The sequence below is a fragment of the Microcebus murinus genome, chromosome 10 (genome assembly GCF_040939455.1).
Source record: "Microcebus murinus isolate Inina chromosome 10, M.murinus_Inina_mat1.0, whole genome shotgun sequence".
Classification (NCBI taxonomy): domain Eukaryota; kingdom Metazoa; phylum Chordata; class Mammalia; order Primates; family Cheirogaleidae; genus Microcebus; species Microcebus murinus.
Window position 1 is genome coordinate 696,607 of NC_134113.1, and position 26,580 is coordinate 723,186.

Genomic DNA, 26,580 nt, shown 5'->3' on the forward strand with positions numbered 1-26,580 from the left:
AGGTCACTCCCCTGGGTCCCTGTGGTTACTCCCCTGGGTCCCTGTGGTTACTCCCCTGGGCCACTGTGGTCACTCCCCTGGGTCCCTGTGGTCACTCCCCTGGGTCCCTGTGGTTACTCCCCTGGGCCACTGTGGTCACTCCCCTGGGTCCCTGTGGTCACTCCCCTGGGTCCCTGTGGTTACTCCCCTGGGCCACTGTGGTCACTCCCCTGGGTCCCTGTGGTCACTCCCCTGGGTCCCTGTGGTTACTCCCCTGGGCCACTGTGGTCACTCCCCTGGGTCCCTGTGGTCACTCCCCTGGGTCCCTGTGGTTACTCCCCTGGGCCACTGTGGTTACTCCCCTGGGCCCCCTGCGGTCACTCCCCTGGTGCCTCCTCCTGGCCCGGTCTAAGGCCTGGGTGGGTGGCTGGGCACCTGCCCCTCCCGCCCACGCCCCCCAGGGCCCCCGAGGCACCTTGCTCTGCCCCTGAGGCCATAGAAGGCGCCCCATCAGGGCACACAGACAGGAGGGAGGGGGCCCCTAGCTCTGGGCCCGAGTGAGCCAGGCAGAGCTGAGCTGCCCCCAGGCCCCAACACGCGCCGTCTCTGCAGATCGGGCTGTGTGTGAACATGCGCAGCCTGCCCTGGTACGTCCAGGCCGACCCCGACACCTTCTTCCCACGCTGCTACAGCCTCTGCACCGAGAGCGAGAAGCAGGAGTTCCTGGGTAAGCGGCCGGGGACCTCGGGAGGGCCAGGGCCGCCTGCTGGGGTCGGGCCCGGACTGCCGGGCGAGGCCCACCCAGCCGGGCAACACGGGGAGGCTGTGCAGCTGGGTCTGTGGGTCCCGAGGGGCAGGGGAGCCTCATGACACGTGCCAGCTCAGAGCAGCTCTGCCCGTCGCCCGGTGGGCTGCTGTGGCCCCCCTTGTCCAGGGCCGGGCTGGAGCCTGGTTCTGCCGTCAGGGATGGGCCAGCGGGCGGGAGCCCTCGGGGGCCGGTGCTGTGAGCAGAGGGGCTTCTGGAAAGATCTCTCCCGGGCAGTGCTGAGACAGATGGGTGGGGCGGAGACCTGAGGACAGAGGACCAGGGAGAGGACGCCCTGGCCATGGGGGTGGGGTGCACAGGGACAGTGGCCCTAGGGAGGGAGGGTGGGGTTCTGCCCCTGGGCCCGTGGACCGGGCTGGTGAGCCGCTGGGTGGAGGTGAAGGGCGTGGTCAGACCTATAATCTGCAGAGGGGTTGGGGGGGGACAGGTGGGGGGCAGAGCGCCCCGGCCCCCTAGGGCTGTGGGGAGGGAGGCAAGGCCCTGCAGGCCGCTGGGGGAGCCTGTGCAGGCCCGGCCCCAGCTCGGGCAGAGGGGGCGAGGCCTCGGCGTCCTTTCAGACGACTTCCGGCGCACGGCGGCCTCCAGCATCCTCAAGTGGGTTGTCAGCCACCAGAACTTCAGCAGAAGCAAACCCAAGGGCAAGCGGGCGGATTCCGGGAACGGAGACCCAGACGGCAAGAAAGGTGTGTTTGGCGGGGCGGGAGCTCGGGGCCTCCATCCCGGGCCTCCGTTAGCCTGGCTGGAGGGTTATTGATCTCACTGGTGTTTTCAGAGAACCAGATTTTTGTTTCGTTTATTTTTCACTATTGATTTCCAGTTTGTCAATGTCATTGATTTCTGCCCTCATTTTTATTTCTTTTTTTCTTACTTTGGACTTAATTTGCTTTGCTTTTCTAATTTTCTAAGGTAGAAGCTCAGATCATCAATTTTAGAGCTTTTTCTTTTCTTTTTTTCTTTTTTGAGTCAGAGTCTTACTCTGTTGCCCAGGCTAGAGTGAGTGCCGTGGCGTCAGCCTAGCTCACAGCAACCTCCAGCTCCTGGACTCAAGCAATCCTCCTGCCTCAGCCTCCCGAATAGCTGGGACTACAGGCATCCACCACCATGCCTGGCTAATTTTTGTATATATTTTTAGTTGTCCAATTAATTTCTTTCTATTTTTAGTAGAGACGGGGGGGGGGGGGGGTCTCGCTCTTGCTCAGGCTGATCTTGAACTCCTGATCTTGAGCGATCCTCCCGGCTTGGCTTCCTAGAGTGCTAGGATTACAGGCGTGAGCCACCGCGCCTGGCTGAGCTTTTTCTTTTCTAATGTATGTACTCAATGCGTTTTCCTCCAAGCTCTGTTTTTGCTGCATCCCACGGTTTTTTGTGGGGTTTTTTTTGAGACAGGGTCTCACCCTGTCACCCAGGCTGCAATGCATTGGCCTCATCGCAGCTCACTGCAGCCTCACACTCGAGGCAAACCTCAAGGGATCCTCCTGCCTCAGCCTCCCAAATTGCTAATATTACAGGTGTGAGCCACCTCACCCTGCCCCATGAACTTTGATGTTATCTTTTCACTTTTACTCAGTTCAAAATATTGCTCAATGTGTTTTGAGATGTCTTCTTTGACACACGTGTTATTTGGAAGTGTGTTGTTTAATCTCTAAATAGTTTGGGATTTTCCAGCTATCTTTCTTATCAATTTCTAGGTTAATTCCCTTGTTGTCTGAGAGCATACATCCTAGGATTTCTATTCCTTTAAATTTGTTTGAGTGTGTTTTATGGCCCGGAATGTGATCCACCTTGGTAAATGCTCCATGTGAGTCTGTAACTATGGCAGTGGACCCATTTCTATCAGTGCTCGAGATTCGGTTTCTGCCTCACGTATTCTGAAGCTCGTTACTGGGCACGTGCAGACTAAGGATTCTTATGTCTTTCCGGAGCACTGACTCCTTTTTCATTGCGTGATGTTCTTTTTATCTCCGATAGTTTTCCTTGCTCTGAAGTTTTCTCTGTATGAAATTAATGTAGCTCTTCCAGCTTTCTTTTGGTGAATGTTAGCTGGGTGTGTCTTTCTGTACCCCTTTACTTTTTTAGTCTGTGTGCACCTGTATATTTAAAGGGGGTTTCACATGGGAAACACAGTTACCGTGTTTCCCCCAAAATAAGACCTACCCGCAAAATAAGCCCTAGCAGGATGTCTAAGCATTTGTGCAATAGAAGCCCTACCCCGAAAATAAGACCTAGTGATGGGCGTGGCTACGCAGCGCATCTGCACAACCCATGCATGTCGTCGCTGAGTGGTAAAGAAGACAAGCAGCCCTTCTCATCTGCCCCATCGTGACAGCTGCTGTCCCAGAGGTGACCGGAAAGGTGCGGGCAGCCCCACCAAGGCCAGCTCCCCCTGTCAGGTCCCGGCCGTCCTGTGCGAGCTGCAAGCTGAGGCTTTGAGGGGAAAATAACACATCCCCTGAAAATAAACCCTAGGGTGTCTTCTTGAGGAAAAATAAATATAAGACCATGTCTTATTTTCGGGGAAACACAGTAGGTCTTGTTGTTCAGTCCACTCTGCCGATCTCTGTCTTTCACTTGGTATATTGAGACCAGTGACATTTAAAGTGATGATTGATGCAATTGGATTAACATCTCCTGTATCTGTTACTGTTTTCTGTCTGTTACCCTCATTTTTCATTCTTATCTTTTTTCTTGCGCTCTCTTTCTGACATGCTTGTTTTCTGCCTCCGGACTGCCTCGTGCCATTCGCGGATTGCAGTTCGGGCTTCCGACCCTGCGCGCTTCTGCACAGGTTTCTGCTCCAGAGAGTCATGGTTCTCTGTCCCCACCGCTCCGTCCCTCGGGCTGGCGGTTTGTCTCTGACCTCACTTGTCTGGGCGGTCTGAGAAGAGCTGGCTTTGCAGTCTGTTCAGCCTCTCGACCTGTTTGTAGGACGGGGCGGTGGTGCCCGAGCTTCTTTCATGCTGGACCAGAGACGAGAAAGGCCGTCGTTCGCTTTAGAATGGTCCATTGACTTCATGTTCTGAATCTCACAGCAACAAAGACATCCAGAGCTGTTGTCATCTCCACGCCGTCACACAAACGGGCGCCTCCCCGTGGGGCCTGGTCCCCTGCGCGGCCACCCCTTGGTTCAGTGCGCGAGTCCCCGAGTTGGTGGCCTTGGTCTCATAGCTCTTCCTGTCGCTGGTACCTGTGTCTACTGGGCCCCAGAGCCAGGCGGGCGGCGGGCGGCTCCCCCCACCGCTGCTCCTGCAGCCTTTGCTTCCTGAGACCCGACAGGGATCTTGAGTGGAAGGTTCCAGAAGGAAGGTGAGATTCCCAGATGCACAAAGCCACTGCACCCCACCCCACGCAAGTGCTCTGAGAAGTCCGTTGGGGACAGGGGTTGTGCTCACCAGCCACCCACGTGATGCCTGCGGGCATCACACGGAGCGGGGTCAGTCACAGAGCATTCACGGAACACCCCACGCGTGCTCGGGAAAGTGTAGTTTGTGAGCGTGTACAAGACGTGCCGGCTGGGCATGGCGGCTCATGGTGGGGTTGGGAGGCCGAGGGGGGAGGATCACTTGAGCCTAGGAGTTCGAGACCAGCCTGGGCAACATAGCAAGACCCCCATCTCCACAAGAAGTTTTTAAGAATCTGCCAGGTGTGCTGGCGCCCACCTGTACTCCCAGCTACCAGGAGGTTGAGTCAGGAGCTCGAGGCTGCAGGGAGCTGTGATCGCATCCCTGCACTCCAGCCTGAGAGAGCAAGAAGACACTGTCTCTGAAAGCCAAAGTATGAGAAGTGCTGTCTATCTCGTTGCCGCTGTAAGGCGTGAGCACCCGGCAGCAGGGGCGCGTGCTGCGGAGGGCGGGCTGTTCAGGAGGGGAGGCTGCCTGGCCACCCAGAGCAGCTGTGCAGCCCAGAGGGGCGGGGCAGGGGGCTCTGTCCCCTCCACAGGCCACGAGGGCTGCCGTGTGGTGGCCGGCGCCCCACGCGCCCACACTTGGGTTTCAGATCCCGAGAACGCGGACACAAAGCTCAGGGGCCTTTCCGGGAAGCTCGTGGACACGGCGTGCAGGGTGTGCCAGGCCTACCTGGGGCAGCGGGAGCATGAGGACCTCGACATGCCAGAGGACGCTGTGGAGGACCTCACCGAGGACGAGTGGAGGGACCTGACCCAGCAGTACTACTCGCTCATCCAGTAAGACGCTGCCCGGCAGGGCCCTGGCGTGCCCGCCTCGGCCTGCGCCACTCGGCCTCTGGGCATCAGTTGGCACTGGGCACCGTCTGGACAGCCGGATGCCTTTCCGTGCTGGGGTGCCTGTCTCGGTGCCAGGGTGCCTGTCTGGGTGCTGGGTGCCTGTCTGGGTGCTGGGGTGCCTGTCTGGGTGCTGGGTGCCTGTCTGGGTGCTGGGTGCCTGTCTAGGTGCTGGGGTGCCTGTCTGGGTGCTGGGTGTCTGTCTGGGTGCTGGGTGCCTGTCTGGGTGCTGGGTGCCTGTCTGGGTGCTGGGGTGCCTCTCTGGGTGCTGGGTGTCTGTCTGGGTGCTGGGTGCCTGTCTCGGTGCTGGGGTGCCTGTCTGGGTGCTGGGTGCCTGTCTAGGTGCTGGGGTGCCTGTCTGGGTGCTGGGGTGCCTGTCTGGGTGCTGGGTGCCTGTCTCGGTGCTGGGTGTCTGTCTGGGTGCTGGGTGTCAGTCTGGGTGCTGGGGTGCCTGTCTGGGTGCTGGGTGTCTGTCTGGGTGCTGGGTGCCTGTCTGGGTGCTGGGTGTCTGGGTGCTGGGTGCCTGTCTGGGTGCTGGGTGCCTGTCTCGGTGCTGGGTATCTGTCTGGGTGCTGGGGTGCCTGTCTGGGTGCTGGGTGCCTGTCTGGGTGCTGGGGTGCCTTTCTGGGTGCTGGGGTGCCTGTCTGGGTGCTGGGTGCCTATCTGGGTGCTGGGTGTCTGTCTGGGTGCTGGGGTGCCTATCTGGGTGCTGGGGTGCCTGTCTGGGTGCTGGGGTGCCTTTCTGGGTGCTGGGGTGTCTGTCTGGATGCTGGGTGCCTGTCTGGGTGCTGGGTGTCTGTCTGGGTGCTGGGGTGCCTGTCTGGGTGCTGGGTGTCTGTCTGGGTGCTGGGGTGCCTTTCTGGGTGCTGGGGTGTCTGTCTGGGTGCTGGGGTGCCTGTCTGGGTGCTGGGGTGCCTGTCTGGGTGCTGGGGTGTCTGTCTGGATGCTGGGTGCCTGTCTGGGTGCTGGGTGTCTGTCTGGGTGCTGGGGTGCCTGTCTGGGTGCTGGGTGTCTGTCTGGGTGCTGGGGTGCCTTTCTGGGTGCTGGGGTGTCTGTCTGGATGCTGGGTGCCTGTCTGGATGCTGGGTGCCTGTCTGGGTGCTGGGGTGCCTGTCTGGGTGCTGGGTGCCTATCTGGGTGCTGGGTGTCTGTCTGGGTGCTGGGGTGCCTATCTGGGTGCTGGGGTGCCTGTCTGGGTGCTGGGGTGCCTTTCTGGGTGCTGGGGTGTCTGTCTGGATGCTGGGTGCCTGTCTGGGTGCTGGGTGTCTGTCTGGGTGCTGGGTGCCTGTCTGGGTGCTGGGGTGTCTCTCTAGGTACTGGGGTGCCTTTCTGGGTTATGAGGTACTTGGCTTATGGGGTATCTGGATGGTGGGGTGCCTTACTTGGTGCTGGGGTGTCTTTCTGGGTGCTGGGGTGCCTTTCTGGGTGCTGGGTGTCTGTCTGTGTACCTGGGTGCCTTTCTGGGTGCTGGGGTGCCTGTCTGGGTGCTGGGGTGCCTGTCTGGGTGCTGGGTGTCTGTCTGGGTGCTAGGTGCCTGTCTGGGTGCTGGGTGCCTGTCTGGGTGCTAGGTGCCTGTCTGGGTGCTGGGGTGCCTTTCTGGGTGCTGGGGTGCCTGTCTGGGTGCTGGGTGCCTATCTGGGTGCTAGGTGTCTGTCTGGGTGCTGGGGTGCCTGTCTGGGTGCTGGGGTGCCTGTCTCGGTGCTGGGTGTTTGTCTGGGTGCTAGGTGCCTGTCTGGGTGCTGGGTGCCTGTCTGGGTGCTGGGATGCCTTTCTGGGTGCTGGGGTGCCTTTCTGGGTGCTGGGGTGCCTTTCTGGGTGCTGGGGTGTCTGTCTGGATGCTGGGTGCCTGTCTGGGTGCTGGGTGTCTTTCTGGGTGCTGGGGTGCCTGTCTGGGTGCTGGGTGCCTGTCTGGGTGCTGGGGTGTCTCTCTAGGTACTGGGGTGCCTTTCTGGGTTATGAGGTACTTGGCTTATGGGGTATCTGGATGGTGGGGTGCCTTACTTGGTGCTGGGGTGTCTTTCTGGGTGCTGGGGTGCCTTTCTGGGTGCTGGGTGTCTGTCTGTGTACCTGGGTGCCTTTCTGGGTGCTGGGGTGCCTGTCTGGGTGCTGGGATGCCTTTCTGGGTGCTGGGGTGCCTTTCTGGGTGCTGGGGTGCCTTTCTGGGTGCTGGGGTGTCTGTCTGGATGCTGGGTGCCTGTCTGGGTGCTGGGTGTCTTTCTGGGTGCTGGGGTGCCTGTCTGGGTGCTGGGTTCCTGTCTGGGTGCTGGGTGTCTCTCTGGGTGCTGGGTGCCAGTCTGGGTGCTGGGGTGCCTGTCTGGGTGCTGGGGTGCCTGTCTGGGTGCTGGGTGCCTGTCTCGGTGCTGGGGTGCCTGTCTGGGTGCTGGGTGCCTGTCTGGGTGCTGGGGTGCCTGTCTGGGTGCTGGGTGCCTGTCTCGGTGCTGGGGTGCCTGTCTGGGTGCTGGGTGCCTGTCTGGGTGCTGGGGTGCCTGTCTGGGTGCTAGGTGCCTGTCTGGGTGCTGGGGTGCCTGTCTGGGTGCTGGGTGCCTGTCTAGGTGCTGGGTGCCTGTCTGGGTGCTGGGTTCCTTTCTGGGTGCTGGGTGCCTGTCTGGGTGCTGGGTGTCTGGGTGCTGAGTGTCTGTCTGGGTCCTGGGTGCCTGTCTGGGTGCTAGGGTGCCTGTCTGGGTGCTGGGTGCCTGTCTGGGTGCTGGGTGTCTGTCTGGGTGCTGGGTGGTTGTCTAGGTGCTGGGTTCCTTTCTGGGTGCTGGGTGCCTGTCTGGGTGCTGGGTGCCTGTCTCGGTGCTGGGTGCCTGTCTGGGTGCTGGGTGCCAGTCTGGGTGCTGGGGTGCCTGTCTGGGTGCTGGGGTGCCTGTCTGGGTGCTGGGTGCCTGTCTGGGTGCTGGGTGTCTGTCTGGGTGCTGGGTGCCTTTCTGGGTGCTGGGTGTCTGTCTGGGTGCTGGGTGCCTGTCTGGGTGCTGGGTATCTGTCTGGGTGCTGGGGTGCCTGTCTGGGTGCTGGGTGCCTGTCTGGGTGCTGGGTGCCTGTCTGGGTGCTGGGTGTCTGTCTGGGTGCTGGGTGCCTGTCTGGGTGCTGGGTATCTGTCTGGGTGCTGGGGTGCCTTTCTGGGTGCTGGGTGCCTGTCTGGGTGCTGGGTGTCTGTCTGGGTGCTGGGTGCCTGTCTGGGTGCTGGGTATCTGTCTGGGTGCTGGGGTGCCTGTCTGGGTGCTGGGTGCCTGTCTGGGTGCTGGGTGCCTGTCTGGGTGCTGTGTGCCTGTCTGGGTGCTGGGTGCCTGTCTGGGTGCTGGGTGTCTGTCTGGGTGCTGGGGTGTCTGTCTGGGTGCTGTGTGCCTGTCTGGGTGCTGGGTGCCTCTCTGGGTGCTGGGTGCCTGTCTGGGTGCTGGGGTGTCTGTCTGGGTGCTGGGTGTCTGTCTGGGTGCTGGGGTGTCTGTCTGGGTGCTGGTTGTCTGTCTGGGTGCTGAGGTGCCTCTCTGGGTGCTGGGTGCCTGTCTGGGTGCTGGGGTGTCTGTCTGGGTGCTGGGTGTCTGTCTGGATGCTGGGTGCCTGTCTGGGTGCTGGGTGTCTGTCTGGGTGCTGGATGCCTGTCTGGGTGCTGAGTGTCTGTCTGGGTGCTGGGTGCCTGTCTGGGTGCTGGGGTGCCTGTCTGGGTGCTGGGGTGCCTGTCTGGGTGCTGGGGTGTCTGTCTGGGTGCTGGGTGCCTGTCTAGGTGCTGGGGTGCCTGTCTGGGTGCTGGGGTGCCTGTCTGGGTGCTGGGGTGCCTGTCTGGGTGCTGGGGTGCCTGTCTGGGTGCTGGGTGTCTGTCTGGGTGCTGGGTGTCTGTCTGGATGCTGGGTGCCTGTCTGGGTGCTGGGTGTCTGTCTGGGTGCTGGGTGTCTGTCTGGATGCTGGGTGCCTGTCTGGGTGCTGGGTGCCTGTCTGGGTGCTGAGTGTCTGTCTGGGTGCTGGGTGCCTGTCTAGGTGCTGGGGTGCCTCTCTGGGTGCTGGGGTGCCTGTCTAGGTACTGGGATGCCTTTCTGGGTTATGGGGTACTTGGGTTATGGGGTATCTGGATAGTGGGGTGCCTTACTGGGTGCTGGGGTGTCTGTCTGGGTTCTGGGGCACCTGTTGGGTACAGGGGGTGCCTGTCTAGATTCTAGGGCACCTGTCGGATACAAGGGTGCCCAGGCTCTCTGCTGCCTGTCCCGCCAGGCAGCTATTGGCTGTGGAGAGGATGACCCTCCCCTTGGGGTGCCTTTGTAAATTAAACAACACATTTAAAAATAACTCATGGGTCAAAGAGGATAGGACAATGGCAATTTTAAAAAAGTTTACTGAATGAAAATTAAGGTAAAATATTAAAACCTGGGAGGTTCAGCTAACAGTGCTTATTGGGAAATTTAGACCTTAAAGCATGCATTTCAGGAATCATGAAGGTTGAAAACCAATTTCAGATGAAAATCTAGTTTCATCTCAAGAGAAAGAACAGAAAATTCCAAAACTAAGTTGAAGGATAAAAATAAAAAAATATAAGAGCAGAAGTAAACTAGAAAAAGGTACAATAGTGCTCGCTTCGGCAGCACATATACTAAAATTGGAACGATACAGAGAAGATTAGCATGGCCCCTGCGCAAGGATGACACGCAAATTCGTGAAGCGTTCCATATAAAAAAAAAAAAAAAAAAAAAAAAAAAAAAAAAATGAAAAAGGTACAATAGAGAAAAATCATTAAAGCCAAAAATTTTTAATTGATAAACCACTACCAAATCTGATCAAGGGAGAAAATGAAAATGCAATTTCCCGACATCAGAACTGGAGTGTGAATGTCACCACAGCATTGGAAGAAATTAGAAAGATATTAAAAAGACATGATGAACAGCACTGTATCACTAATTTGGGCAATCAAGATGAAATGGACAAATTCTTTGAAAAACACAGGTTTTAGGCCAGGCGAGGTGGCTCACGCCTGTAATCCTAGCACTCTGGGAGGCCGAGGCGGGCGGATTGCTCAAGGTCAGGAGTTCGAAACCAGCCTGAGCAAGAGCGAGACCCCGTCTCTACTATAAATAGAAACAAATTAATTGGCCAACTAATATATATACAAAAAATTAGCCGGGCATGGTGGTAGTAGTCCCAGCTACTCGGGAGGCTGAGGCAGGAGGATTGCTTGAGCCCAGGAGTTTGAGGTTGCTGTGAGCTAGGCTGACACCATGGCACTCACTCTAGCCTGGGTGACAAAGCGAGACGCTGTCTCAAAAAAAAAAAACAAAAAAAAAAACAGGTTTTAGAAACATACTAGAAAAGAAAATAGAAATTTTGAATGCTTTGTATTTTTTAAAGAAATTAAATCTGTAATTTTAAAAACTTTCCTACAAAGAAGAATCCAAGCCCATAATGGCTTTACTGATAAATTTTTCTAAACATTTAATAAAAAATTAATTCCAGGCTGGGAATAGGGGCTCACGACTGTAATCCTAGCACTCTGGGAGGCCAAAACGGGATGATCACTTGAGGTCAGGAGTTTCAGACCAGTCCGAGCAAGAGCAAGACCATGTCTCTACTAAAAATAGAAAACATTATCCAGGCATGGTGGTGCACACTTGTAGTCCTAGCTACTCAGGACGCTGAGGCTACTGAGCTACTCAGAATGATCACTTGAGCCCAGGAGTTGGAGGTTGCTGTAAGCTAGGCTGACACCACAGCACTCTAGCCCAGGTGAAAGTGTCTCAAAAAAAAAAAAAAAAAAAAAAAAAAAAAAAAAAAAAAAAAAAAAAATTGGCCGGGCGCAGTGGCTCATGCCTGTAATCCTAGCACTCTGGGAGGCCAAGGCGGGCGGATTGCTTGAGGTCAGGAGTTCGAAACCAGCCTGAGCAAGAGCGAGACCCCGTCTCTACTATAAATAGAAAGAAATTAATTGGCCAACTAATATATATAGAAAAAACTAGCCAGGCATGGTGGCACATGCCTGTAGTCCCAGCTACTCGGGAGGCTGAGGCAGGAGGATCCCTTGAGCCTAGGAGTTTGAGGTTGCTGTGAGCGAGGCTGACGCCACGGCACTCACTCTAGCCTAGGCAACAAAGCGAGACTCTGTCTCAAAAAAAAAAAAATTAATTCTAATCTACAAATGTTTTCAAGTAACACAAAAGAATAGAACTTTTTAATCATTTCATGAAGCCAGTAAAAGTTTGATATCAAAACTTGAAAAGGGTACAATAACAAGACATTATAGGCCAGTATTTCTCATGAAATCCTAATCAAAATATTATCTTGAACCAGTGATATGTAAATGACGTAATACATTATAACCCAAAGGGTTTTGTTACTGGAATGCAAGGTTGGTTTAACATTCCAAAGTTTATCAGTGAATTTTATCACATTTTCAGAATAAAAAAGAAAAGTTATATGATCATCTCAATGGATACAAAAAATGGATGAAATTTAATATCTGTCCATGTTAAATTTTTTTAACAAATTAGTAAATGAAAAAATCTTAATTTGATAAAGTTTATCTGTAACAGTCCTACAGCTAACATACTTCTTAGTGGCTATATATTGACAGTGTTCCCCTGGAAATCAGAATGAGACAAAAACGTTTACCATCAGAATTCTGTTTGGCACTGACTGAACAGTCTATTTTAACAGTACAGGAAAAATAAAGAAAAGACAGATCAAAAAGGAAGAAGTAAAGACTATTTGCAGATGACATGATTGTGCACATAGATAATTTTAAGGAATTATAAAGTATTAGAATTAGGTGAATTAAGCAAGGTAATTATGTATAAGATATATATGCAAAAGTCTGTTGTATTTCTAAGTTCTAGCAACAATTATAAAGTGAATTCTAAAAACACAATTTCCAATAATATAAAATAAGAACAAATATTTAGAAATAAATCTAATGAAACACATTTGAGGCCCTAAACTAAAAATTTAAAGTAAGAGATATTAAATACCTAAAAATGTGTGTATGTATATGTTTACATAAATATATATTATAACATATATAATATTCATGAATTAGAAGACTTAATGGTGTAGAGATGTTTGTTTTTCCAAGACTAATCCAAAGATTCAATGTAATTCCAATCAAATTCCTTCCAGGGATTGGGGGATGGTGGGACAAGAGGAATTCACAGACTGATTTCTACAGAAACTTGAATGATTTCAGAAAAGCCAAGAGAAGCTTGATCAAGGAAAATAGGCCAGGCATGGTGGCTCATGCCTATAATCCTAGCACTGTGGGAAGGCCAAGGCTGGAGGATCGCTCAAGGTTAGGAGTTCAAAACCAGCCTGAGCAAGAGCGTGACCTCATCTCTACTAAAAATAGAAAGAAATTAATTGTCCAACTAAAAATATATAGAAAAAAATTAGCCGGGCATAGTGGCTGGTGACTGTAGTCTCAGCTACTTGGGAGGCTAAGGCAGGAGGATTGCTTGAGCCCAGGAGTTTGAGGTTGCTGTGAGTGAGGCTGATGTCAAGGCACTCTAGCCCAGGCAACAAAGTGAGACTCTGTCTCAAAAAAAAAAAAAAAAAAGTAAAGAAAAACAAAATTAGAAGACTTATGCTCCAAACTTCCAGACTTACTCTAAATCTACAATAATTAAGACAGTGTGATACTGGGATAAGATAGGTAAACAGACCAACGTAACAGTAATTTAGATGTATGATACTAGGATAAGAGGTAAACAGATGAAGGTAACAGAATAGAGTCTGGAGATAGACCCTCACATGTATGATCAGTTGATTGAAGACTGAGTTGTTGCAATTTGTCAGACAAGAGCTGGCCTTTTCACTAAATCATGCTTGAGCAATGGGCATCCTTATGAAAAAAATGTGCCTTGAATCCTGCTTCGTAAATACACAAACATTAATTTGAAACATATTCTGTGATATGTGAAAGTTAAAAAAACAAAAAATCATGGGAGTGTGTCTTCATGACCAGGCAAAGATTTCTCAAACAGGCTGGGCTCATGCCTGTAATCCTAGCACTCTGGGAGGCGGAGGCAGGTGGATCACTCAAGGTCAGGAGATCGAAACCAGCCTCAGCAAGAGTGAAACCCAGTCTCTACTAAAAATAGAAAGAAATTGGCTGGAAAACTAAAAATATATAGAAAAAATTAGCTGGGCATGGTGGCACATGCCTGTAGTCCCAGCTAGTTGGGAGGCTGAGGCAGGAGGATCACTTGAGCCCAGGAGTTTGAGGTTGCTGTGAGCTAGGCTGACGCCACGGCACTCTAGCCCGGGCAACAGAGTGAAACTCTGTCTCAAAAAACAAAAAAAAAGATTTCTCAAACAGTTCACTAAAAGCATTAATCATAATAGGAAAAAAGTCTACAAACTGCACCTTATTAAGAACTCTGTTTATCAAAAAACACTATACAGAGGATGAAAACTGGAAGGATATACTCATGGCACTTGCTGTATGTCCAACAGAGGCCTCGTGCCTGGCAGACAGGAAGAGTGCCTGTGATCAGTAAGCGGAGAGAAACGGTCCGGGCGGAAATGTTCAGAAGACCAGAACAAGCACTTCCCGAAAGACAGTCCAAACGGCCGGTGAGCACGTGGACAGGTGCTCACGTCATCACTCATCGGACAGGTGCAAGTTGGAACCGCAGTGCCGTGCACCACACGCCCATCAGGACGGCGGAAATTAAAGACATGCGAGCTCTAACGCAGAGCTCCCACCGGCTGCTGTGGGGTGTAGACTGGCAGGTCCCCTTTGGAAAGTCTTTGACGGTTCCTTATAAATTTAGGCATCTACGCGCTCTGCCACCCAGCTATTCCATTCCCAGGCATTTATCCGCGAGAAATGAGCACACACGTCCACCCGAAGCCAAGCCCCATTGACAGTAGCCCAAACCTGGGAACCACCTGCAGTCGGAGGAACCTGGACGGCTCACGCCGGGAGAGGCCGGACGCAGCGGAGCTCGCGCTACGGATTCCAGGACGGGCAAACCTGTCCGTGGTGACAGGAGGTCAGAATGGCGACTCATTAGCTCCTCGACTGGGACGGCGGGCCAGGGACGCTTTGAGGAGCCAGAGGGGCCGTGTCTTGCTCTGGGTGGCATCCACCACCCAGATGGTGCGTGCCTGCGTGCAAGTCGTCCAACGGTTTCTTCAGGTACTGCCCTGCACCTGCGTTTCCTTAGCCCTCGGTGGAAGAAGTGCCAGGAGTTACCACCAGGTGGCAGCACGAGACCCCACGTGGCTGCCCCGTCCCTAATGTCTCAGGAGGGGGACGCCTGCCCGGCGGCACTTCCTGGCCCCTGCAGGACGGGTCTCTCCTGGAGTCCCCGAGTGCCTTGGGACCTGCCTGCGGCTGGCGGGATGCCAGAAGGGAGGGCGCCCGTGTCAGGCCGTGGCCCTCGAATGGAACCGTCAGCGTCTGGTCGCTGTGGGGCGCAGTGGCCCCTGAAGCTTTGCCGGGCGCCTGAGCAGCCCCACGTGCTCCCGGTCTCCTCTCCCCAGCAGGTGCAGCGTAGGGTTAGACCGCGACGACGCGTGACCTCACGGTTGAGGGTGGTCCTGCCCATGCCCCCACCCCACCAGGCGGGGGCCTTCCCGCGGGACAGGCTTCCCGTCCTCTCCAAGCCTGTTTCCCTGCACGGTGTGAATGAACACAGACGTCCCGGGTCCCACAGGCGCTGCTCCTCTACCCCCAGCGGGGCCATCGGCAGGGCCACAGCAGGGCACCACCCCGTGCTGCAGCCACCTTGTCGGGGAAGGCCAGCACCTTCTCCCACGGTGCTGGGTCTGCCCACTCGAGGAGCGTCCCACGGGCCTGGGGGCGGCTGCCGTTGCTGGGATGGGCTTCCCTCCCCAGGCAGCAGTAAGGTGCCTCGGGCTCTCGACACCACACGAACAGTTCTGCCAAGCCCCTTGCTTATTCCCTTAAATCATGGTGACTAGGGTCAGGCCCACGGCCGGCTCGACTCTGCCAACCACCAGCAGGGGCCTGGGGTCAGACTGACTGCCCAGCTTGCAGGCTGTTGAGCTGGAAGCCGATGGGGACACAGGCAGGCTGGCCTGGGACAGGCGGCTTCCCATCAGCACCCTGCTGCCACCAACCCCAGGTGAAACCTGGGCACCAGGACCCACCTGGGTCCACCATGGTTTTCACAAGGCCCAGGCCTGGCGCTCCTCGGGGTGTGCGTGCCGGTCCAGACCCACTAAAAGCTGGGGACCCCGGTGTTGGCTCGTGTTCTCAGGGCTTCCCTCCACTTGGCAGAGCCGAGGTCCTGGGCCTGCCCTGGCCCTCCCCGCCGGGTGGGCCCCAGACCGCCCTAGAGCCGCGGCACCCGCATGGTCAGCGGGGACTCACGCACCTTCTGCATCTTGCTTTGTAGCGGCGATGCTTTCATCTCCAATTCAAGAAATTACTTTTCGCAGTGCCAGGCTCTGCTGAGTAAAATCACGTCAGTGAACCCTCAGCTGGAGATCGACGGGCTGCGAAACATCTGGATCATAAAGCCCGCGGCCAAGTCCCGGGGTCGAGGTGAGTCCCTGCTGTGGGCTGCCCGAGTGCCAGTTCGCTGCCGCCAGGCTGCGGGGCAGGAACTAGGGTGCGCAGTGCAGAGGCCTGGACAGCCCTGGGGGAAGAGGCATCCTCACGGCTCACTCCAGCCGCAAAGTGGATTCGGGTGTGCTAATTAATTAGGGCTCCTCATTTGTACTCGTAAATTAAACCGGTCTGTAGTCTTCCTTTTCTGTTGTCTTGTTTGACCTTGGCAACAGGCTTAGCCTCCAACGAGTGGAGGGTTTTCATCTCGAGCAGGGGGTGGTGTTCCCATGCTTTGGATTTACTCAGAGCTCACCTGTCAATCCCAAGGTCTCTCCTGGGGGTAGGTCCTTAACCTTTTATGTTTATCTGTAGTCTTCTTTACTGCATCTTCCTGAATCGCAGTTAACACTGTATTCTCTTTTTTTTTTTTTTTTTTTGAGACAGAGTCTCACTTTGTTGCCCAGGCTAGAGTGAGCGCCCTGGCGTAGGCCTAGCTCACAGCAACCTCAAACTCCTGGGCTCAAGCGATCCTCCTGCCTCAGCCTCCCGAGTAGCTGGGACTACAGGCATGCGCCACCATGCCCAGCTAATGTTTTTTCTATATATTTTTAGTTGGCCAATTCATTTCTTTCTAATTTTTTAGTAGAGACGGGGTCTCGCTCAGGCTGGTTTTGAACTCATGAACTTGAGCGATCTGCCAGCCTCGGCCTCCCAGAGTGCTAGGATTACAGGCGTGAGCCACCGCGCCCATCTGACCCCAGCCTGTATTCTCTTTTTATTCCTAACGGTGAATACCGTGTGTCCTATTTTAAACAAACAGACGAATAAAAAAAACACACACATACCCCCCAAAAACCCCAGAACTTCAAGGTGGTTTTCTAATCTTATTCATGTTTCCAAAGAACCAACTTTTGGTTGCATTTTTTCAATTTTCCTCGGTGACATTTTTCCATTTTATCTCTGACTTAAATGCTAAACTATTTTATTTCCAATCTTTCTTGTGCAGTAATAAAAGCTTTAAGTGTATGAAATTTCCTCTGGATACAGCTTTAGCTGCATCATCTTGTTTCTGTTACATAATGTCATTTTGCTTGATATCTAGTAGACTTTACTTTTAGTTTGGATATTGTCTGCCTCTTGAGTTGTTTTGAAGAATTTTGTTGGCTTTATTTAAAAAATTCAGAAGTGGTTAATTATTATTAATTATTTAAAAAATGTTTTGCATTCAGTCCTAAACATCTTCTTTCCTGAAACTCTCTCTTCTCTGTGTGTGGGAGGCCCAAGACTGGGTGCCCTGCAGACTTTGAGGGTTCTTGCTGGCTCTTCCGAGTGCGCCCTGCCCGGCCGTGTGGGGTGGGCTCCACCTTGGGCTCTGTCCTGAGCCCACACCTCTTCCCGAGCAGCATTTGCCTGCCCCCGTCAATCTGGCCAGATCTTCCTCCCATTGCAGCCACCTTTGTCCACAGGGTCTCCCCACAGACACCTCCAGCCCACCTGTTCACAGCCAAATGCACCTCTCTGCCCAGCCACTGGCTCTGGCCTTCCCTGCTTGTGTCTGGCCCTGGGTAGCTTCAGTGTTTGCTGCTGGGCCCTGAGCTTTTGTTTCAGGGTGGGAAGGTCTCAGCTTACTTTAATTAAAGAAACAAAAGTCTGGGGTTTTTTTGTGGGGGGGGGGGGTTGGGTTTTTTTGAGACAGTCTCACTCTGTTGCCCAGGCTAGAGTGAGTACCATGGCGTCAGCCTAGCTCACAGCACCTCAAACTCCTGGACTCAAGGGATCCTCCTGCCTCAGCCTCCCGAGTAGCTGGGACTACAGGCATGCGCCACCATGCCCGGCTAATTTTTCTATGTACTTTTAGTTGGCCAATTAATTTCTTTCTATTTTTAGTAGAGATGGGGCCTTGCTCTTTGCTCAGGCAGGTTTCAAAGGTGGGAGGATCGCTCAAGTTCAGGAGTTCGAAACCAGCCTGAGCAAGAGCAACATCCCATTTCTACTAAAAATAGAAAGAAATTAGTTGTCCAACTAAAAATACACAGAAAAAATTAGCCAGGCATGGTGGCACATGCCTGTAGTCCCAGCTACTCGGGAGGCTGAGGCAGGAAGATCGCTTGAGCCCAGGAGTTTGAGGTTGCTATGAGCTGGGCTGACGCTATGGCACTCTAGCCAGGACAACAGAGTGAGACTATGTCTCAAAAAAAAAAAAAAAAAAAAACAAAGAAGAAGACCAGCCCTGCCTGGCCAGTGTCCGGGGTCTGTAGAGCAGCCCCTGCTCCCTGGCTCACACCACACCCCGGAGCACAGCCAAGGGCTGCCTGCCTTCCAGAAGGGCCTCTGTCCCCATTCCTGTCCCTTTGCTGACCTCTGTGTCCCCTCTGGGGTCCCGGGTGGCCCGTTGGGTGACAGTGGGGGGCAGCCTCCACTGAACACGGCCTTCCCTGCCCAGTCTGGCCGCACCACCCCCCGGGTCCAGCCCAAAGCCGTGCCCCGGGGCTGACCGGTGTCCTTTTGCAGACATAGTGTGCATGGACCGCGTGGAGGACATCCTGCAGCTGGTGGCCACAGACCAGCCTCCCGCCAAGGACAAGTGGGTGGTGCAGAAGTACATCGAGACGCCCATGCTCATCTACGACACCAAGTTCGACATCAGGCAGTGGTTCCTCGTCACCGACTGGAACCCGCTGACCATCTGGTTCTACAAGGAGAGCTACCTGAGGTTCTCCACGCAGCGCTTCTCCCTGGACAACCTGGACAGGTCAGGGGGGGCTCCTCGCCGTTGTCCGCCACCGGGAGAGGCACAGATGGGGAAACTGAGGTTCGGGGAGGTTAGTGGCCTCCCCAGGGGGGCAGGCCTTCAAAGCCAGCACGCTACACCCCACACGTGCATATCTTCTCTGGAAAATCCTAAAAGGCACCATTGGCCACGTGCCTGTGGGTGTGGCTGGCGGGGAAAGTGACGCAGGGAGGGGCGGGTGCTGTGCAGGGGCTCGGACATCCGGGAACGGGGTGCCCAGGAGTGGACGAATCCCCGCCTCTCTGGGACCCCGAGTGTGCAGGGTGGTGGAAGCCCATCTGTGGGCTCAGGAACCTGCTGTCTACACCGCAGAGTCCCTGCCGGGCTCTCTGGGCTGAGGCTTCTTCTGGCTGTTTTGCGACCGTCACTCAGCCTTGAGGCTGGAGGATCCAGACACCTGGGGTCGGGGGTCTTTGCATGGAGTCAGTCAGAATCTGGGAGCGCTGGAGGGAGTTAACTCTGCCCCCAGGTTAAGGGCTGCAGCCAAGCCTGGGTCACACCCAGCAGGTCACACCTGATAGGTCACACCTGGTTGGTCACACCTAGAGTCACACCTGGCAGGTCACACCTGGCAGGTCACACCTGGAGTCATACCTGGAAAGTCACACCTGGAGCAGGGCTAGAGAGGAGCTGGCTGGGGGCTCTGGTCAAAAGGGGTCCAGGAGGAGCAAAAGGAGCTCCTGGCAGTGAGAAGCCCAGGGACCCCTCCAGCCCGCACACCTGGCCCCACCCAGCCGGGAGGGGTGTGCCTGGCAAATCTCACTCCCTCTCTGAGCCGTTTTTCCATCTGGAACCATCACGTTCATCCCAGGTGACGTGAGAGTCCCAGAAATGGTGTCTGAATGGGTGCAGCCCAGTGGCATGTACTGACAAAATTAAATCGTGAAATGTTAGCATTGTAGGTCCGTGACCCTAAAACCACGATTTTTTATTTAGGTCATTAAATATGAAATGTCTGATTTCAAATCAAAAGTGTAGTTTGTTCTATCTCAAACAAAAAGCAGTGCCATTTAACAAAGTATGTGCCCTAAACTATCAACACAGCTTTGCCACCTTAATGGTAGCTTGTTCGTGCAGCAGGAAGAAGCCTGGAGAGCCAGTGGCAATGAAATCTCGAAAGGTGTTTTCCACAGCTTGGGGAGAATTGAATACTTCTCCTTGCAAGAAGTGGTCCAAAGCCTGGAAGAAGTGGCAGTCAGTGGGTGCAAGGTCTGGTAAATACAGTCGACGACAGAGAGTTTCTGAGTCCAGCTGCTATGGTTTGAGCAGCGTTGTTTGTGTGGCATGTGTTGAGTGTTGTCTTGCAATAAGATCAGCCGGTCTCTGTTGACTGATCTCGGCTGCCTAATCGCAAGCATCCTCTTCTTTTTGTCCAACTGGTTGCAGCAGACATCCGCTGTAATCGACTGACCAGGTTTCATGAAGCTGTGGTGGATAATACCAGTGCTGGACCACCAGACAGACACCGTTAGCTTTTTCTGACGAACATTCGGTTTTGGTCTGTGTTTCGGCACTTCATCTTTATCCAGCCACTGTGGCGAACACTTGTGATTGTCAAAAAGAATCCATTTTTCATCACGCGTCACAATACGGGATAGAAGTGGTGAGCCTTTATGTTGCGACAGCAAAGAAAGGCAAGCTTCCGGACCATTTCTCTTCTGACGCTCGTTTAATTCATGGCAGAACTCGTCTGTCCAGCTTCTTTACCTTGCCCATCTGTTTCAAATTGTCTGATGTTGTCGGAACAGTAACGTCAAACCTTGCTGCTAATTCACGAGTAGGTTGAGATGGATTCGCTTCCACTACAGCTTTCAGCTCACCATTATCCACCTTGGTCTCAGGTTGCCCACGTGGCTCCTTTCTAAGATTAAAATCACCAGAATGGAACTTCTCAAACCATCGACATGTGCGTTCATCAGCCACGTCCTCCCCAGACACTTGGCTGACATTTTGAGCTGTCTGCACTGCACTGGTTCCACGACCGAACTCCTATTCAAAAATAACACAAAGTTTTGACTTATCCATGGCTTCACGAAAATTTCTTTAAAAAGAAAATGTGAAAAATAATCACAAGCCAAAACATGCATTTGCAAGACTGAGGAGGTACCTTCACAATAAGCATAAAACAAGAAGTGTCAAAGCGAAATGTCAGAAATATAACCGTCAAACTTAGTACCTAAGGGCATCAGACATTTCATACTTAATAATCTAATAATTCTCAAAACCCTCTTCTATGTGCCTGTATCATTTCTTTTCACTTACCTTCTCATGGACATGTAACCCCAGTCGCGGGGTCAGGACTCACCCCCGAACAAGAGGGAGAATTCCCAGCCCAACAGCGCCTGCCTGACCTCTCTATGGCTTAGATGGAAATGGCCCTGACCACATGCATAGTATTTTACAATCTCCTAAAAGATGTTAGTTGTTTTAAATTGTGTTTAGATTAAGGCAAGAGTGTAAATGAATTTTTTTTTTTTTTTTGAGACAGAGTCTCACTCTTTGCCCAGGCTAGAGTGCTGTGTCATCAGCCTAGCTCACTGCAACCTCAAACTCCTGGGCTCAAGCAATCCTCCTGCCTCAGCCTCCCAAGTAGCTGGGACTACAGGCATGCGCCACCATGCCCGGCTAATTTTTTCTATATATGTTAGTTGGCCAATTAATTTCTTTCTATTTATAGTAGAAACGGGGTCTCGCTCTTGCTCAGGCTGGTTTTGATCTCCTGACCTTGAGCAATCCTCCCGCCTTGGCCTCCCAGAGTGCTAGGATTACAGGCGTGAGCCACCGCGCCAAGCCGAGTGTAAATAAATCAATTGAAAGTTTTAGCTGGGTGACTCTTTCTCACCTTGTCTCACCAGATCAGCCCTTTGAGGGCCAACGTCCCTGTTGCCATATGCAGATGGGGAAACTGAGGTTTGCGGAGGTTGTTACTTGCCAGAGGCGCCTACTTGGTGGCCCTGGGGTGTGTGTGATACAGTCCCTGATGTCCCCCAGGCTGGAGTGAGGGCCGTACGGAGGGTGTTCTGCCTGGGGTCCTGCATGGGGGTCCTCGGGTGGGGCTCGCCCTGGCCGGTGGCCCCACCGGCCTCACGCCCGCGCCCGGTGCCTTGCAGCGCCATCCACCTGTGCAACAACTCCATCCAGAAGCACCTCAAGAACGACAAGAGCCGCAGCCCCCTGCTGCCAGGGCACAACATGTGGACGAGCTCCCGGTTCCAGGAGTACCTGCAGAAGCGAGGCCGCGGGGCCGTGTGGGGCAGTGTCATCTACCCGGCCATGAAGCGGGCCATCACCAACACCATGCGGGTGGCCCAGGACCACGTGGAGGCCCGGAAGAACAGCTTCGAGCTGTATGGCGCCGACTTCATCCTCGGCAAGGACTTCAAGCCCTGGCTGATCGAGATCAACTCCAGCCCCACCATGCACCCCTCCACGCCGGTCACCGCCCAGCTGTGCGCCCAGGTGCAGGAGGACACCATCAAGGTGGTGGTGGACCGCAAGCTGGACCGCAACTGCGACATTGGCAACTTCGAGCTCTTGTGGAGACAGGTGAGCAGAGTGTGTGCCCCTACCTGGGCAGGGGCCGGCCCGGTCCACCGGGTGGGTTCGGTGGCCGCCCTGTGCTGCTGCTTCCTGGTCACTGGGAGCAGGACATAACTGCAGCAGGTGGCCGCCAGCCCTGTCAGCCCTGGAGGACACCCATCCTGTTCTGGGAGTCGGGGAACTCGCCTTGGGCACCGGCTCGCACGGCCACTCGCCGTGGCCACCTTGCCCTCCCGTGGGGCTCAGCCGCCTCCCTAGAGACCAGGAAGGGCTTGCTCCAGACGCCCCAGGGGCCTGGGGGTCCAGCCTTCCCCTCTCCCTCCTCGCCAGAGCAAAGCGGAGCCCCACACACACACACACACCCGTCCCCGCAGGGCTGGGTGGTGGCTTTGCCCCAGTCGTTGGCTGGTGGGTCTAGCCCTGGCCTGGAGCCGTGCCAGGTGTCCCAGAAGGAGGGACCCCAGGAGGCGATGCCTGTCTTTCAAGGCCGCGTGGGCAGGCCCTGGGGAAGGGCCCCGGGGGTACCGGGCTCACCCCTGAGGCAGGCTGGGCTGCCTGCCGCGGCCCCCGCGGACCCCACCGTCCTGGCCGCCACTCAAACCATGCCCTCCTGCGCAGCCCGTCGTGGAGCTGCCGCCGTTCAGCGCGGCCGACCTGTGCGTGGAGGGCGTGGGCGTGAGGAAGGCCCGCAGGCCGGTGCTGCCCATCTCCAGCTTCAGCTTCGCGCCCGCGCACCTGGACGTCCCGCCGCTGAGAGTGCAGTGCCCGCCGGCCTCACCCGATGGAGCCCGGACATCCACGCGTACAGCAGTCTCGCAGGACTCGAAGCCGAGGGACGAAAAGGGACTTTCCCGCGCGCTGCCCGCGCCCCCGCCGACGCCGCCTCCGAGGAGCTGTAGCGTGAAGCCCGCGCTCGCCCTCCCGGGGCCCGGGGGGATGCCGGAGCTCATCTCCTGCAGCTACCCGCTCCTAGGCTCAAAGACCCCGCCCACCGTGCTCTCCAAGGCCCCCGCCACCCGGCCCCAGGACCCGCGCGCCCTGGCGCCCCTGGCGCAGGGGGCCCTGCAGCCCCCGCAGCCGCCACCCAGAGCTACAGGTAAGCGCTGCGCCTCTGCCTGCGCCCACTTGCGGTCCAGCCCCCAGTAGGAGGCCTGGCCGCGACCTCTAGGGCTGCGGTCCCCAGCCCCTGGTGCGGCGTTAGAAACCCGGCCAGGCATCTCCGCCTGAGCTCCGCGCCCCAAGCCCGCCCCACTCTGCTCCCCTGCAACATGAGACGCCTCCGCCTCCCACCCCGGCACAGCAGGAGGTGAGCGGGCGGGGAGCCAAAGCTTCGCCTGGGTGCACGGCCGCCCCCAGCCCTCACCGCCTGGCATCGGCTCCGCCGTCCCCACGCCACGGAGAAAGTACCTTCCAGGAAACCGGTCCCTGGTGCCGTAAAGGCAGGCTGGGGACCGCCGCTCGAGGGCAAGGCTGGGGAGGGCTTGGGTCTGGGCATGGGTGTGACGGTGTGGCCTGAGCTTGGAGCAGGGTCGGGACATCGGCCCCTCCTTGGCTAGTGGCGGTCCTCCCCAAGGTGGGCCAGCTGCTGGGAGTCGGGGTGGGGGGTCCCCTCCATAGGACCGGGTGGGTGAGGCCTTTGTCTCAGCACCTCTTGGGGTGTGGCGCCCATCATGGGGAATTCGAGTGTTCGAACAGCCAGGCACCGGGGACAAGCCAGGTGTCGCACAACCGCTGGGCTCTTGTTCAGTTTGGGGGGTGGGGGTTTCTGAGGGGGCGGACCCCGGTGTGGCACAGGGAGGGGCGTGGCACAGGAGGGGGTGGCACAGGAGGGGGGTGGCACAGGAGGGGCGTGGCACAGGAGGGGCGTGGCACAGGAGGGGGTGGCACAGGAGGGGCGTGGCACAGGAGGGGCGTGGCACAGGAGGGGGTGGCACAGGAGGGGCGTGGCACAGGAGGGGGGTGGCACAGGAGGGGGTGGCACAGGAGGGGGGGTGGCACAGGAGGGGCGTGGCACAGGAGGGGCGTGGCACAGGAGGGGGTGGCACAGGAGGGGCGTGGCACAGGAGGGGCGTGGCACAGGAGGGGGTGGCACAGGAGGGGCGTGGCACAGGAGGGGGTGGCACAGGAGGGGCGTGGCACAGGAGGGGCGTGGCACAGGAGGGGCGTGGCACAGGAGGGGCGTGACGCCGGACCCATCTGCACCCCTAGCTCCCACGCGCCTGCCAGCCAGAGTGTGCATCGTGAGAGACACGGGAGGGCAGCCCCCTTGTTCTTGTCAAGCTTAGATGCACGCACCCTGAAAGGGGACGTCCCCACCTGCTCTTCCCTCCGCCTGGGTGGGCTCCGTCTCTGTCTCTCTCCCCTCCAGATTGTAAAGTGAGGCGGGGGCACCTGCTTCTGTTTCCTCCCCTGCGTCCGCCCGCAGCACCTGGGACCCGGCCTGGCACACAGCAGGCGCTCAGTGTCTGCTGGATGCCCCCGGAGGGCTCCCACAAGTGGGGCCACGTCGGCTTTCGGGGCTGGCAGTGCCTGTAGGGGACTTCGCCGGCCCTCCGCGGTGGGCGTCTGCCAGGTTTTTGCTCTTATGTAAAACCGTCTCTGGGAGCGCCGTGGTGGGGAGGTGGGCAGGTACACACAGCCTCGGCGAAACCAGGTGTGTCGGCTGCCTAACGTCCTACCGTAACCTGGGGCGCTTGAGACAGTGGAAAGTTCTCTCACGGTTCTGGAGGCCAGAGGTCCGAAGTCCGCGTGTCGGTGGGACCGTGCTGCCGCCAAGGGCTCTCGTGGAAGGACCTCCCCCCACACCCCCACCCCAGCCCCACCCCTGTGCCTCTTCCAGCTGCGGGTGGCTGCGGACAAGCCCCAGCACCCCTGCAGCCTCTGCCCGCATCCCCACGGCTTCTTCCCTCTGTGCGTCTGTGCCCAGATCTTTCTCTTCTTTTTTTTTTTTTTTTTTTTTGAGACAGAGTCTCACTCTGTCGCCGGGCTAGAGTGCTGTGGCGTCAGCCTCACTCACAGCAACCTCAAACTCCTGGGCTCAAGCGATCCTCCTGCCTCAGCCTCCCATCTAGCTGGGACTACAGGCATGCGCCACCATGCCCGGCTAATTTTATCTTTATATGTTTTTAGTTGGTCAATTAATTTCTTTCTATTTTTAGTAGAGACGGGGTCTCACTCTTGCTCAGGCTGGTTTGGAACTCCTGACTTTGAGTGATCCTCCTGCCTTGGCCTCTCAGAGTGCTAGGATTACAGGCGTGAGCCACCGTGCCCGGCCACTCTAGGTCCTTATAAAGACCTGGAGATAGATGTGATATAAACATAGATAGGAATGTATTCTAGCATATTTAAAAGGTTTCTTTCTAATCTTTATGCACTGGGAATTCTTATCATGACCGTGTATTGAATTTTCTCAAAAACTTTTTTTGTATTCATGAGGTTATCATAAGCTTTTTCTCTCCTTATTTTGATTAAAGTGGTGAATAATGTAATAGATTTTTTTAATGTTAAAGTAATCTTACACTCCAGGAATGAACCCAAGTTGATTTGATGTTGGGTTTGACGTATGGCTGAATTTGTTTTATTGCATGTAGTTAAAAGTTCTCAACCACAGCTGTTATATTCATACTACTGTTAATAGACGTTTACATTGTTTCTAATTCAGGCAAATACTAATACAAGTAGTACTGCTATGAACATTCTTTAATTTAGTCTAGTAGATGTGCAGTGAATTCACACTGTGGCTTCAATTTGGATTTCCCTGATAGCTAAAGAGGAAGAGCATCGTTTTATATTTATGGTCCATTTGAATGCACTTTCGTAAAGCGCCATTTTTTTTTATTTGGACAGATTTGTCTGTTGGCCTATTCTCATCGACTTGTAGGAACTCTTCGCATATTCTGGACCCAAGTCCTGTGGTGGGCGATGTGTTCCAGGGCCCTCTCCCATTCTGTGAGGAGTTGCCTTCCGCTCTCAGTGTTTTGATGCGCAGAACTTACTAATCAGTATATTCCAAGGTCAGCGTTTCTCTTAGGATTATCACTTTCTTGTTTTCTGTTTGAGAAAATCTTTGCCTAGCCCAAAGTCATAAAAAATAGTCCTTTGTGTTCTCTTCTAAAAGTGGTATTGTTTTACCTTTCACATTTCCAACATTCTGAATTGTTTTAGTGGGGCGATTGGAGTCAAGATTCATTATCTGCCTATATGGACACCCAACTGATTCCACGCGGTCTGTTGGAATCACTTTTCCTGACTGTACCGCACCATTGTCATACAACAGGTGCCTCTGGTTTTGGACCCTGCTCTGTTCTGATTGTCTGTCTGTCCGTTCATGCCTGTGAATCAGGTGTCTGCAGCGATGAGCTGCGTGGCAAAGACCTCTGTGTTCCATGGCTCGTGTCCCGCAGGCCTGCGGGTCTGCTGGGGGCCGGGGGCTGGGGGCCCAGCTGCAGGTGGGTTCAGCCCTCTGCCTGTCTCCTCCTCCTGGGGCCAGCGGCTCCCCAGGCGTCATCCCCACCTGGCAGATGGCAGGAGCGTGGCAGGGTGAGCCAGACCACGCACGCTCCCACTCACACGGTGCTGCCGGCCAGACTCACGTCACGGGCGAGGAAGGGCGCTGTGCGGCGGGGCGGCGGGGGGTGTGTGTGCTCTGAACCTCAGTCAAACACACCACAGCCCAGCCTCTGGGTCCCAAGTGCTCACTTACCTTCTGCAGACAA

The 26,580-nt window shown here is 55.3% G+C and overlaps 1 protein-coding gene and 1 non-coding gene across 2 annotated transcripts in view; both read left to right on the forward strand.

Annotated features, from left to right (window-relative positions):
* Nucleotides 1-23,302, forward strand: part of TTLL8 (tubulin tyrosine ligase like 8) — a 38,831-nt gene extending 15,529 nt beyond the window's left edge. Inside the window, exons 6-13 of the mRNA XM_076006861.1 lie at nt 592-706; nt 1,363-1,488; nt 4,799-4,985; nt 15,380-15,528; nt 18,046-18,286; nt 21,436-21,871; nt 22,484-22,961; nt 23,166-23,302. Coding sequence (XP_075862976.1) covers nt 592-706; nt 1,363-1,488; nt 4,799-4,985; nt 15,380-15,528; nt 18,046-18,286; nt 21,436-21,871; nt 22,484-22,961; nt 23,166-23,302 — 1,869 coding nt within the window. The remainder of the gene's footprint in view (nt 1-591; nt 707-1,362; nt 1,489-4,798; nt 4,986-15,379; nt 15,529-18,045; nt 18,287-21,435; nt 21,872-22,483; nt 22,962-23,165) is intronic.
* LOC142873508 (U6 spliceosomal RNA) lies at nt 9,598-9,704 on the forward strand. The gene has a single exon (XR_012921529.1). It is a non-coding gene; the product is annotated as a U6 spliceosomal RNA (small nuclear RNA).
* Nucleotides 23,303-26,580: the final 3,278 nt, after the last annotated feature.